The sequence below is a fragment of the Leucopleurus acutus genome (genome assembly GCF_964270905.1).
Source record: "Leucopleurus acutus genome assembly, chromosome: 3".
Classification (NCBI taxonomy): domain Eukaryota; kingdom Metazoa; phylum Chordata; class Mammalia; order Artiodactyla; family Delphinidae; genus Leucopleurus; species Leucopleurus acutus.
In genome coordinates this window covers 124971427-124986502 of record NC_139145.1, presented here as the reverse complement: position 1 = coordinate 124986502, position 15076 = coordinate 124971427, and the positions used below count along the sequence as shown (strand labels likewise).

Sequence of the window (15076 nt, the reverse complement as noted above, 5' to 3'; positions counted from 1 at the left end):
AAGTTTTGTAATAGATAGGGGTGATGGTTGTACAACACTGAGAATGTAATTAATGCCACTGAATTGTATACTTAAAAATGGTTAAAATGGCACATGATGTTATATGTATTTTACCAAAATTTATTTATTTATTTATTTATTTCGTTACGCGGGCCTCTCACTGTTGAGGCCTCTCCCATTGTGGAGCACAGGCTCTGGACGAGCAGGCTCAGCGGCCATGGCTCACGGGCCCAGCCGCTCCGCGGCATGTGGGATCTTCTCAGACCGGGGCACAAACCCGTGTCCCCTGTATCGGCAGGCGGACTCTCAACCACTGCGCCACCAGGGAAGCCCCCACAATTTATTTTTGAATTTTATTGTATTTATTTTTTTATACAGTAGGTTCTTATTTGTTATCCATTTTATACATTATTAGCGTATATATGCCAATCTCAACCTCCCAATTCATCCCACCACCTCCCCCCCGGCCTCTTTCCCCCCTTGGTGTTACATACATTTGTTCTCTACATCTGTGTCTCAATTTCTGCCCTGCAAACTGATTCATCTGTACCATTTTTCTAGGTTCCACATATATGAGTTAAAATACGACATTTGTTTTTCTCTTTCTGACTTACCTCACTCTATATGACAGTCTCTAGATCCATCCACGTCTCTACAAATGACCCAATTTTGTTCCTTTTTATGGCTGAGTAATACTCCATTGTATATATGTACCACATCTTCTTTCTCCATTCGTCTGTTGATGGGCATTTAGGTTGCTTCCATGACCTGGCTATTGTAAATAGTGCCACGGTGAACATTGGGGTGCATGTGCCTTTTTGAATTATGGTCTTCTCTGGGTATATGCCCAGTAGTGGAATTGCTGGATCATGTGGCAATTCTATTTTTAGTTTTTTAAGGCACATCCATACTGTTCTCCAGAGTGGCTGTATCAATTTACATTCCCACCAACAGTGCAAGAGGGTTTCCTTTTCTCCACACCCTCTACAGCATTTGTTGTTTGTAGATTTTCTGATGATGCCCATTCTAACTGGTGTGAGGTGATTCCTCATTGTAGTTTTGATTTGCATTTCTCTAATAATTAGTGCTGTTGAGCAGCTTTTCATGTGCTTCTTGGCCATCTGTATGTCTTCTTTGGAGAAATGTCTCTTTAGGTCTTCTGTCCATTTTTGGATTGGGTTATTTGTTTTTTTAATACTGAGCTGCATGAGCTGTTTATATATTTTGGATATTAAGCCTTTGTCCATTGATTCGTTTGCAAATATTTTTCTCCATTCTGAGGGTTGTCTATTCGTCTTCTTGGTAGCTTCCTTTGCTTTGCAAAAGCTTTGAAGTTTCATTAGGTCCCATTTGTCTATTTTTGTTTTTATTTCCATTACTCTAGGAGGTGAATCAAAAAAGATCTTGCTCTGATTTATGTCAAAGAGTATTCTTCCTATGTTTTCTTTAAGAGTTTTATAGGGATCAGTTTTACATTTAGGCCTCTAATCCATTTTGAGTTTATGTCTGTGTATGGTGCTATGAAGTGTTCTGATTTCATTCTTTTACATGTAGCTGTCCAATTTTCCCAGCACCACTTATTGAAGAGACTGTCTTTTCTCCATTGTATATCCTTGCCTCCTTTGTCATAGATTAGTTGACCACAGGTGTGTGGGTTTATCTCTGGGCTTTCTATCTTGCTCCATTGATCTCTATTTCTGGTTTTGTGCCAGTACCATACTGTCTTGATTACTGTAGCTTTGTAGTATAGTCTGATGTCAGGGAGTCTGATTCCTCCAGGTCAGTTTTTCTTTTTTCTTCAAGATTGCTTTGGCTATTCAGGGTCTTTTGTGTCTCCATAAAAAATTTTAAGATATTTTTGTTCTAGTTCTGTAAAAAATGCCATTGGTAATTTGACAGGGATTGCACTGAATCTGTAGATTGCTTTGGGTAGTATAAACATTTTCACAATATTGATTCTTCCAATCCAAGAACATGGTATATCTCTCCATCTGTTTCTATCACCTTTAATTTCTTTCATCAGTGTCTTACAGTTTTCTGCATACAGGTCTTTTGTCTCCCTAGGTTGGTTTATTCCTAGGTATTTTATTCTTTTTGTTGCAGTGGTAAATGGGAGTGTTTCCTCAATTTCTCTTTCATATTTTTCATCATTAATGTATAGGAATGCAACAGATTTCTGTGCATTAATTTTGTATCCTGCAACTTCGATTAGCTCTAGTAGTTTCCTGGTGGCATCTTTAGGATTCTCTATGTATAGTACAACGTCATCTGCAAACAGTGACAAGTTTTACTTCTTCTTTTGAAATTTTCATTCCTTTTATTTCTTTTTCTTCTCTGATTGCCATGGCTAAGACTTCCAAAACTATGTTGAATAATAGTGGTGAGAATGGACATCCTTGTCTTGTTGCTGATCTTAGAGGAAATGCTTTCAGCTTTTCACCATTGAAAAGAATGTTTGCTGTGGGTTTGTCATATATGGCCCTTATTATATTGAGGTAGGTTCCCTCTATGGCCAGTTTCTGGAGAGTTTTTATCATAAATGGGTGTTGAATTTTGTCAAAAGCTTTTGCTGCATCTATTGAAATGATCATATGGTTTTTCTTCCTCAACTTGTTAATATGGTGTATCACATTAATTGATTTGTGTATACTGAAGAAGCCTTGCATCCCTGGGATAAATCCCACTTGATCATGGTGGATGATCCTTTTAATGTGTTGTTGGATTGTGTTTGCTAGTATTTTGTTGAGGATTTTTGCATCTGTATTCATCAGTGATATTGGTCTGTAATTTTCTTTTTTTGTAGTATCTTTGTCTGGTTTTGGTATTAGGGTGATGGTGGCCTCATAGAGTGAGTTTGGGAGTGTTCTTTCCTCAGCAATTTTTTGGAACAGTTTGAGAAGGATGGGTGTTAGCTCTTCTCTAAATGTTTGATAGAATTCACCTGTGAGCCATCTGGTCCCAGACTTTTGTTTGTTGGAAGATTTTTAATCACAGTTTCATTTCATTACTGTGATTGGTCTGTTCATATTTTCTATTTCTTCCTGGTTCAGGCTTGGAAGGTTATACCTTTCTAAGAATTTGTCCATTTTTCCAGGTTGTCCATTTTATTGGCATAGAGTTGCTTGTAGTAGTCTCTTAGATGCTTTGTATTTCTGTGGTGTCTGTTGTAACTTCTCCTTTTTCATTTCTAATTTTATTGATTTCAGTCCTCTCCCTCTTTTTCTTGATGAGTCTGGCTAATGCTTTATCAATTTTGTTTATCTTCTCAAAGAACCGGCTTTTAGTTTTATTGATCTTTGCTATTGTTTTGTTTGTTTCTATTTCATTTATTTCTGCTCTGATTTATGATTTCTTTCTACTAAGTTTGGGTTTTGTTTGTTCTTCTCTCTCTAGTTCCTTTAGGTGTAAGGTTCGATTGTTTATTTGAGATTTTTCTTGTTCCTTGAGGTAGGCTTCAATTGCTATAAACTTCCCTCTTAGAACTGCTTTTTCTGCATCCCATAGGTTTTGGATCACTGTGTATCCATTGTCATTTAGCTCTATGTATTTTTTGATTTCCTCTTTGATTTGTTCAGTGATCTCCTAGTTATTTAGTAACATATTGTTTAGCCTAATGTGTTTGTGTTTTCTACGTTTCTTCCCCTGTAAACGATTTCTAATCTCATAGCGTTGTGGTCGGAAAAGATGCTTGATATGATTTCAACTTTCTTAAATTTACTGAGGCTCGATTTGTGACCCAAGATGTGATCTATCCTGGAGAATGTTCTGTGTGCACTTGAGAAGAAAGTGTAATCTGCTGTTTTTGGATGGAATGTCCTATAAATATCAATTAAATCTATCTGGTCTACTGTGTCATTTAAAGCTTGTGTTTCCTTATTAATTTTCACTTTGGATGATCTGTCCATTGGTGTAAGGTGTTAAAGTCCCCCACTATTATTGTGTTACTGTCGATTTCCTCTTTTATAGCTGTTAGCATTTGCATTATGTATTGAGGTGTTCTTATGTTGGGTGCAAATATATTTATAATTGTTATATCTTCTTCTTGGATTGATCCCTTGGTCATTATGCAGTGGCCTTCCTTGTCGCTTGTAACATTCTTTATTTTATAGTCTATTTTATCTGATATGAGTATTGCTACTCCAGCTTTCTTCTGATTTCCATTTGCATGGAATATCTTCTTCCATCCCCTCACTTTCAGACTGTATGTGTCCCTAGGTCTGAAGTGGGTCTCTTGTAGACAGCATATATATGGGTCTTGTTTTTGTATCCATTCAGAGAGCCTGTGTCTTTTGGTGGGAGCATTTAGTCCATTTACATTTAAGGTAATTATTGATATGTATGTTCCTATTCCCATTTTCTTAATTGTTTTGGGTTCGCGATTGTAGGTCTTTTCCTTCTCTTGTGTTTCTTGCCTAGAGAAGTTCCTTTAGCATTTGTTGTAGAGCTGGTTTGGTGGTGGTGAATTCTCTTAGCTTTTGCGTGTCTGTAAAGCTTTTGATTTCTCTGTCAAATCTGAATGAGATCCTTGCTGGGTAGAGTATCTTGGTTGTAGTTTCCTCCCTTTCATCACTTTAAATACATCATGCCACTCCCTTCTGGCTTGTAGAGTTTCTGCTGAGAAATCAGCTGTTACTCTTATGGGACTTCCCTTGTATGCTATTTGTTGTTTTTCCCTTGTTGCTTTCAATAGTTTTTCTTTGGGGGCTTCCCTGGTGGTGCAGTGGTTGAGAGTCCACCTGCTGATGCAGGGGACACGGGTTCGTGCCCTGGTCCCGGAAGATCCCACATGCAGCAGACGGCTGGGCCCGTGAGCCATGGCTGCTAAGCCTGTGCGTCCGGAGTCTGTGCTCTGCAAAGGGAGAGGCCACAACAGTGAGAGGCCCACGTACTGTAAAAAAACAAACAAACAAAAAATATAGTTTTTCTTTGTCTTTAATTTTTGTCAGTTTGATTACTATGTGCCTCGGTATGTTTCTCCTTTGGTTTATCCTTCCTGGGACTCTCTGTGCTTCCTGGACTTGGGTGGCTATTTCCTTTCCCATGTTAGGGAAGTTTTCACCTATAATCACTTCAAATATTTTCTCGGGTCCTTTCTCTCTCTCTTCTCCTTCTGGGACCCCTATAATGCAAATGTTGTTGCGTTTAATGTTGTCCCAGAGGTCTCTTAGGCTGTCTTCTTTTCTTTTCATTCTTTTTTCTTTATTCTGTTCCACAGCAGTGAATTCCACCATTCTGTCTTTCAGGTCACTTATCTGTTTTTCTGCCTCAGTTACTCTGCTATTGATTCCTTCTAGTGTATTTTTCATTTCTGTTATTGTATTCTTCATCTCTGTTTGTTTGTTCTTTAATTCTTGTAGGTGTTTGTTTTTTAATTTTCTAGGTCTTTGTTAAACATTCTTCTTCTCGATCTTTGCCTCCATTCTTTTTCCGAGGTCCTGGATCATCTTCACTATCATTATTCTGAATTATTTTTCTGGAAGGTTGCCTATCTCCACTTCATTTAGTTGTTTTTCTGTGGTTTTATCTTGTTCCTTCATCTGCTACATAGCCCTCTGCCTTTTCATCTTGTCTATCTTTCTGTGACTATCTATCTGTGTCTATCTGTGTCTATCTTTCTGTGTGGATTTTGTTCCACACGCTGCAGGATTGTAGTTCTTCTTGCTTCTGCTGTCTGCCCTCTGGTGGATGAGGCTATCTACAAGTTTCCTGATGGGAGGGACTGGTGGTGGGTAGAGCTGTCTGTTGCTCTGGTGGGCAGAGCTCAGTAAAACTGTAATCTGCTTGTCTGCTGATGGGTGGGGCTGGGTTCCCTCCCTGTTGGTCATTTTGCTTGAGGCAACCCAACACTGGAGCCTACTGGGCTCTTTGGTGGGGCTAATGCCAGGTTCTTGGAGGGCTAATGCCAAGGAGTACTTCCCAGAACTTCTGCTGCCAGTGTCCTTGTCCTCACGATGAGACACAGCCACCCCCTGCTTCTGCAGGAGACCTTCCAACACTAGCAGGTAGGTCTGGTTCAGTCTCCTATGGGGTCACTGCTCCTTCCCCTGGGTCCTGATGCATACACTACTTTGCATGTGCCCTCCAAGAGTGGAGTCTGTTTACCCCAAACCTGTTGAAGTCCTGCAATCAAATCCTGCTAACCTTCAATGTCTGATTCTCTAGGAATTCCTCCTCCCATTGCCAGACCCCCAGGTTGGGAAGCCTGACGTGGGGCTCAGAACCTTCAGTCCAGTGCGTGGACTTCTGTGGTATAAGTGTAGTCCAGTTTGTGAGTTACCCACCCAGCAGTTATGGGATTTGATTTTATTGTGATTGCACCCCTCCTACCATCTCACTGTGGCTTCTCCTTTGTCTTTGGATGTGGGGTATCTTGTTTGGTGAGTTCCAGTGTCTTCCTGTTGATGATTGTTCAGCAGTTAGCTGTGATTCTGGTGCTCTTGCAAGAGGGAGAGAGCGCATGTCCTTCTGCTCCGCCATCTTGAACCAATCTCCTACCACAATTTTTTTAAATGGGGAAAAAAGCACCACGGCACAGTATGAAGTCTTACTAATAACCAGATTTCAATTTTCAGTTTTCCTATTTAATAACAGAGTAATCCTCTTGAGCCTGTTTTCTGATTTGTCACAGTAATTATTTGTAACAATAATAATCAATACTAATGATTTTTGGCAAAGTATTGATGTAAAACTTGAATTAACTAATTTAATCTTTACAACAAGTCTATGGAACTAAGTACTATAATTATCTCATTTTACCGACACAAAACTGAAGCACAGAGTGGTTAAGTAACTTGCCTAAAGTCACACAGCTAGTAATTGCCAGCTAAGGTTTGTACCTACGTGCCAGACCAATGGTTTTGAATGTTCATAAAAATGGAGACTATGAATCCTACTTCACAGGGTTGTTTTAGGAATGAAATGCAATGAATCATATCTTTAAACTGCTTAGTACAGACCCTAGCACCAAGCAGATATTCAATACACAGTACTAGGTTCTTACCAGTTGTTGTACCAATAAAAGCAAAGGCATATTCTCTCTTGTTCTCACTTAAGGAGTGGCTATGTGGGCAACTCTAAGTGTCCAGTAACAATAAAACCTACAGTTTCATTTAGACTGTGCAGATAAAAATGTGTCAACGCATTAAAAAAAACTCTTGTTTTATGATTAGGGTGCCCATGCACTTCTTCCTTGGCCTACAGAGTGTACAGACTAGGCTAACAAGTATTAATTTTTACCAGGCTTTGTCTCTACCTAAGGTCCTGAGTTTTGAGATGATGAAAGCTCCATTATAAACTTCTGAATTCTTAAACCTAGTTAATTCCCGAAACTTCACATCCCTATCATTTTGGTTCCCACCCAAAAGCACAGGCCTCTGTATTCATATCACTTCCCTGAAGTCTCATCCACACATTGCTCTTTCTGTTCCTCTGACTTAACTAATCATCACCCCCTTCTCTCCCCATCTTTTTATGACAGCTTCTGAAACCTGCAATCCCTGGTGAACAAACTGTGCTACCTGTTCACAGAATGCCCCCTCTACTGCTTTTTTTAAGGGATACTTGGCTCTTTCCTGCAGACAGCTTACAGCTTACCTCTGTATTATTAGCATCCTCCAGGCTCCTCAACACTGCTTCCACATAGCAGTCCCCTACGCTCCCCTGCAGCTAGTCCTCTGCTGCTGTGTAACAGCCCCATCCACCAAAATTGTTGGAGCCTGACTCACTCTAGTTCTTTACCTTAAGACCTTCCATAGCCTGGACGGACAGCCTATGGCTTTGGATGGCTTTTCTCAGCTCCTTGACATTCTAGATGCCATGGCCACACAAGGCTCCTTGTCATCACCTGGAACTGTTTCATGTCTGAAATTTTAAACTCCAATATTATAGTACTTTGACTATAACCTTTTATCCTTTTAGCTTCCTTATTCCCTTACACCCATGCACAGATCTGTTTCTGAATCTCGTTAAAAACTTCAGTCACTTAATCCCTTCATTTTTCTCTTAGTCTATCATTCCTGACCATCTGAACACTCTTTTATAAGCTTCATCTGACTCTTTCATATTCCTGTTCTACTGTACCTCACTGTAAAACAACTAATCTGGGTCAAAGCTATCCTTTCTTTGAGTCGTGCCTATCCCTGAGCAGCCAAACAATGCATGAACACAATCACATATTCATGGACATGAGCACAAACACAAACTTTTTAATTTTTTGTTTGTCTTTGGTCAACTTCCTCCCCTATTTCCCTTAATGACTTTTCCAAACTAATGCCTGACTTAAATCATTCTTCGACCATTCCCTGGCCCACTCAGTGCCTCCTCCCAAAACAGATGATCCTGCCTCCTAATTTACAAAGAAAATTAAGATTAACAGGCAGCATCTCCTTCTACTTTGTCTCTGCACCTGAAAACAACCATATTTTTCTCACCTAGTTTCCTCCAGACTTAAGAGGTATCCTTGTCATACCTCTTAAGAGAAACTTCCATAATCTTCTCTTGTCTCCAATATCTACAAGATCTCTTCTAATATCCCCTTGGTCTATATTGTCTCCAATATCTACAAGATCTCTTCTAATATCCCCTTGGTCTATATATACATTTTATACTTCAAATATAAAACCCTCCATTTATCCCATATTCCCTTCTAGGAATTATTCAATATGATATGAATGTTTGTGTCCCCCAAAATTCATATGTTGAAATTCTAACCCCCATAGGTGATGGTATTAGTAGGTGGGTCCTTTGGAAGGTGATTAGGCTCTGAGGGTGGTACCCTCATGAATGGGATTAGTGCCTTCTAAAAGAGATTCCAGAGAGATCTATAGCCCCTTCCGCCAATTGGGGATACAACAAAAATCTGTGACTTGGAAAAGGGCTTTCACCCGACCATGCTGGTATCTAGAACCTGGGCTTCCAGCTTCTAGAACTGTGAGCAATACATTTCTGTTGTTTATAAGCTACCCAACCTGTGTTATTTTGTTATAGCACCCCATATGGACCTTAAGACAGTACCCTACTTTCCTCATGTAAATTTCTTGAAAAATGGAAATAACATAGGCCCTATCCCTCACTATTCAGGCCTGAATCTACAAAGTTTGTTTCATGACCTACAACTCTACTTAAACTGATCTTGCTAAGGTCAGCAAAGCATTCTACCTGGCAAATCCAGTGAACATTTTTCAATCTATTTCTCACAGATCTTATCTGTTACACCTGACATTTCTCCTCAACCTTGAAAACCCTTACTCCTTTGGCTTATATGATGCTGCCCAGTCCTGCTTCTCCTGGCATTGTACCTTCTTGATCATTTTTTCCTCAGCTCATGCCTATCTATTTTACTTCATCTGTTGATATTTTATTCCACCAAGAGTCTGTTATTCATTGTTCCAAAGTTTGTTTATATAATATCATGTAAGTAAAAAAAAATGAATGTGGAAAAAAAAAAAGAGTAGTTGTTTCCATGAAACAAAGCAGTACTTCTGGAAAGGCTTGATTGAGACGAACTGCTTTAAAAAAGCAGTTTTCAAATTAGGTCTTGGTAAGAAGACTGTAAAGATAGGAGAAAAAACCCTAAAACAGTGAGAAAAGGTATCTTTTTTTCTCAAAGTGGGTGTCATTGGCATTTTGGGCCAGACAATTCTTCATTGTCCAAGACACTGCAGGATGTTTATAGTTCCTGGACCCTACATACTAAATGTCATACTGCTCTTCTCCGGTATGACAGTTGTTATGGGCAACTAAACAAAAAAACCTTCACAGATTTCCAGGGAACCTGTATCAACTCTAGTTGAGAACTAATGATAGACGGATTCTGCACTCAGATTTCTTTACAAGTATCTTAACTGCTTGCTCATCTTTGAAGAAACAAACTACAAAAAGTAGAAAATACATTTCAAATATGATTTCCACTCAAAAGACTGTGTGTAACACCAATTAGCAGACCCATGGCAAAGAAAAGGTCATGACTGTATATTATATCAATAGATTAGCATTTTTAAGTTAAATAAAATGTTTTTATTTCCTATTGCTGTAATCAAATGCTCAACTACTGAGTCTACTGTATTGAACCTCATTTTAGCATATTTTCTGAGAACTGTCATAATTATCTGAGACATTTATTGCATGGACAAAGGCTTAGCGTCCTTGTAGCTTTTAAATATTCAGAAGTTGCCAACTTCAAAAAAATTCAAATAAAAACTCATTATAGAAATGACCATTCTTCTAACTTTGCTGAGGAAATTCTGCCATGAAAAGGTGAGATCCATGTTAACCTAGCAACACATTCATGTTTAATTTGAAACTTTTAAAAAACAATATAACCATTATTGAAACATACTGACAATATTTTTCAATCAAGTATTAAAGTTTTAAAAAGTGTACAAGCTAAACCACTCTTTTCACAATAATAGAAAGAAAATACTCTTTCGTACCTCACTGACAAATATTCAAATTCTTAGGCATTAAAAACATTTTGAAGGGTTTTGTTGACCTTTGACTTACCTCTACAAGCAACACAAAGATTCTGGCCTCCAAATAACAGATAATTTTTAAAATGTAGTTTCTATTAGAAAGAGGTGTACACTGAGAAGACTTTCATCTCTAGCAGCTGTAAGATGTAAATTTAACCCAGAAGGGAAATATTACTAAATTTCTCCACAGGAGACAAATTAGAAATTGTTTATAATTTAATCACCAAAATCAAAAGAAAGATTTGAATAATATAGCAGAAGGCACTAAACTTGGACAGACAGTCAAAACTATTTGCTTACTTGGCTTCTCTAAATAAATTATAATTACTACAGATGCTTCCATTATTGTCTAATATAAAGTAGCAATGAGGAAACTAGATCAACAAGAATTCTATTTCCAAAAAAATGATTTTAATTGCTTTCCTACAAGTCTTAAGTTAAAAGGAGTCCAAGTAGATGAACTGATATTAGTAGACAGACTGGGAAATCCATTCTAGATTGTGAAGTGAATACAGCATCGATATATATATAGTACTTTCTTAAGTCTTTTTTTAATGTAAAAATTCAAACAATCTTTATTATTAAGTGCATCATACACAGAGAAGAGTATATACAATGAATATTTACAGTTGAAAGAGAATTAATAAAGTAAATAGCTGCATACCCATCTCTCAGGTTAGGTAACAGATTGTTACCAGAACCCTAATTAATCTTCTGTGTGCCCTCCCCCCACAAACCACTTCCTGTCCCCCACTTCCCCCAGATAACCACTAGCCTCACTTATGTATGTCTTCTTTGCTTTTCTTTGTGGTCTTACTCCTTACGTATGTACTCCTAATCTTAAGTCTTGAATAAAGAAATGAAGTTAGCAAGGATTGAAAGAACATAAACAAAACATAAATAAATATAAGCAAATTTAAAAAACAGAAAAGACATCATTGCACTCATTTCTTGCATGCAAGCACATTCTTCAGGAGTTTTTATTTATATGAAGGGTATGTAGAATTATACGTCCACTTTTGCTAGTTGAGCATGCTTCAACTGAGCCAGGTTTCAGGCTTTGCTTGAAGGCATGTGACTTGGTTCTCCTAGCATGCTTTTATTCTTAGCCCTTCTACTGGAGATTCATGCCCCAAGTGCTCTCTTATTACATGATTTGAAAAAATAAATTTGTTTTTCCATACAAGAGCATCTTTATTTCATTACAAAATAACTCTGCTATGAATGGGAGTATAAACAACAATCCAGGCTCATTTGCATGCTCTCCAAACAACTTCGAAAACAGTGTAATGCTACTGTTAGAGCTGTTATTAAGTCTTTAGGAATTTTTACATTTACCTAGGGAAATGATACTTGTTTATACTACATAAGTTCAAATTTAGACTACATAATTGCTCATGCTGAAGTTTACTTTTCCACTCCATTTCACTAATCATAATGGAGGTTGATTGTTTAAATCAAGGTTTCACCAGTGAGCAGAAATTCTGGGACCAATTTCACCCTTATAAAGAGTTAATTCAATAAACAGGAAAACCTTTCATAAATAGTTTTCATTGCTTTCACCTCTTTGCCTAGTATCTACAAGGATAAGGAATAAAAGAATAAGTATCTATGTACTTTTTTGGGGAATATACTTTCGCCAGACTCCTAAACCTACTACTCCACTTGTACTTCACGACATTTTTGCTAGTCACCAGATATACAGCCACCTGTCACTGGGTCCAGAGCAGGGAAGAAAAGTGAGTATTCGGTGCTGACAGAGGAATTTCTGAATTATCTGCAAACCTGAGCTAAATAACAGGGCTCAGGGCCCTGAAATCAGGATGCTAAATCATATTGCCCAAAGAGGCAATGATTCACTGCACAAAATGCAATTTTTTAATGTACTTACGATAGCCACATTTTTTACAGCCTGCTCGGACACTGTCCTTGTTGCAACCTGAAATACAGTTGGATAACATTTTAGGAGACATATAGATAAGTAATAAGAACAAACATTTCATCACATGGAAAAGCTGAGAAAACCACTTGTTAGAGAATTTATTTCTTAAAAAAAACTCATCTCTGACCTAGCTTAGAATACTACTCAATTATTATAATTATTAGAAATCAGTGGAAAAGCTAATTTACTCAAATTATTTCCATGACAAATACTTAAAGAAGATATTTTTCTCTAATTCAACAGAAATGCTGTACTATAGTCAAGAGCGTCAACATTCCAGGAATTCTATAACACTGCAGAAGAAATTCCGGGGTACTCTGGCCTGTCTCTCAAATGTAAAATAATTAACTGACTAGATATATACGTAAACATGCAGGTTAACAAATATTTTTCTGCTTACTCTTAGAAGAAAAAAAATTCTAACTTTCTTAAAGGAATTGGTGAAATTCCAGAAACATACTTTAATTGCTAGGTATTGTAAGAAACATCTCAATTCAGCACTCAAATTTTGACAAGAGAAAAAAACTAGTCACATATTCAGTATGATCAATGTTTAGAAGTATTTACAGTATCTCTGTATAAATAGTGGTACATACAGGTAACGTTGAAGATACAAATAAGAGGAAATAAAACTGATTTTTTATTGTGATAACATACATATAACATAAAAATTTACCATCTTAACCATTTCAAAGTGCACAATTCAATGCTATTAAATACATTCACAATGTTATACAACCATCACCACTATCTATTATTTCCAAAACTTTATCACTATCATCCCAAACAGTCACTGTGCTCATTAAACAATAACTGTCCATTCCCCTTTCCCTCTAGCTCCTGGTAATCTCTATTCTGTTTTCTGTGTCTATGCATTTGCCTGTTCTAGGTATCTCATATAAGTGGAACCATACAATATTTATCCTTTTGTGCCTGGCTTATTTTACCTAGCATAAAGTTTTCAAGGTTCATCCATACTGTAGCACACACCAGAATGGCATTCCTTTTTATGACAGAATAATATTCCATTGTATGTATATGTAGTTGAAACCAAATTTAATCTCCAATAAGGGCTTCCATTAACCAATCAGAGGGCCAGTACAGTACTACCCTATTTCTTAATCAAGGGCATCTAACTCCTAAGTCCTTCAAACGGAGATATCTCAGCTTAATAATAAAGTACATATAGTGCAAATGTAATACATTTAATTTTAAAAGAAAGATCATTTTCAAACCATTTCTTTAATGGTATAAAGTCAAATATTAGTCATTTCCTCCTAAAATATACATTGTTGAGTTGTTCTAGTAAAAATACAGTCTGTTCTGCTACGATGCTTTTTAAAAAAACATAAATTTGTTCCAATGCATCTGATATAAGAGGGAACAATTTGAGGGCAAAGTGTCCATGAAATACACTAGGTGAATACAGAAACTTGCATCCAGTTGCCCTGAGCCTCAAAACATACATGGACACATCTCAAACATTTCTAGCAACTTCAGTTCACCACGTGTGCTGTGAGCAGCACCCACCCACATCTGGTGTTATAACTTCCCATCTGATTTTGTATTATTACCTTCCTACCACTACTTCAGAACAACTCATAAGCTACAATTCTTCTGAACTCCTGATCAGGTCTTTTATTTTATTTTATTTTTTTTTTTGCGGTACGCGGGCCTCTCACTGCTGTCGTCTCTCCCGTTGCGGATGCGCAGGCTCAGTGGCCATGGCTCACGGGCCCAGCCGCTCCGCGGCATGTGGGATCTTCCCGGACTGGGGCACGAACCTGTGTCCCCTGCATCAGCAGGCGGACTCTCAACCAGTGCGCCACCAGGGAAGCCCAACTTCAGGTCTTTTAAAAGGTACAGTGTCCTGTTTATCGCAGTATTTATGTATCTTTTAACCAATTAACATATGCAGATAGGTTCCTATGAGTTTTTATGTATCACTGATGAAGTTTTTAAGTGTTGTGCCCCAACCTCATTTTTTTTTCCATAAACCTTGTGGGTTTTATTGCAGAGTGTAGAAACACATAAGCTGCATTGTAGCAGAACTGTGGTATAAAACTGGATTAATAATACAATCAGGCTCTTTCATTATGAAATAACTGCACGTTGAAAAAGATGCTCAGAGAATCCGGGTCATTGTTAAGTCTGTTCCCACAGAAACCACAGACACTGAATAATACTGAACAAAACTGTGCTAAATGCACCATTACCTCTCCTACAACAAACTCAAAATGTTACAGTGGACAGATTCGAAATGATCTCATCTCAGCATGTATTAGAAATTAACTCATCTTTGACTAAAGCCATCGATAAACTTATCATTCAAGTATCTCCTATTTTTAGAATGAACAAAATATGAAACTTTTTCAGAGCAGTTCATCTTCTTTAATAAGGTTGTAATTTTTTACATGAAAGGGAAGTATAACAAGAACTCTAAATAATTTCATAGCAGCTATTTCCTCACCAGCCTTTGGCTAAATTAAGATTTCAAGCTTCATTTGTCTATCATTTTCACAACTGTCTGGCCAACTAAATACTTTTACCTGGAACTTTGAATCCGATGCAACAGACACAGTAAATCTGAGACAAGTGACAATGAAATGGGGACAGTTAGTTCATTCTGCTGTCAGGATCCAGTTTCTAGTGGCAGTAATGCCAC

The 15076-nt window shown here is 37.6% G+C and overlaps 1 protein-coding gene across 1 annotated transcript in view; it reads right to left on the bottom strand.

Annotated features, from left to right (window-relative positions):
* The window catches only part of SREK1IP1 (SREK1 interacting protein 1), a 58975-nt gene that overhangs the window by 35721 nt on the left and 8178 nt on the right, over positions 1 to 15076 (bottom strand). Inside the window, exon 2 of the mRNA XM_082837393.1 lies at positions 12361 to 12408. Coding sequence (XP_082693519.1) covers positions 12361 to 12408 — 48 coding nt within the window. The remainder of the gene's footprint in view (positions 1 to 12360; positions 12409 to 15076) is intronic.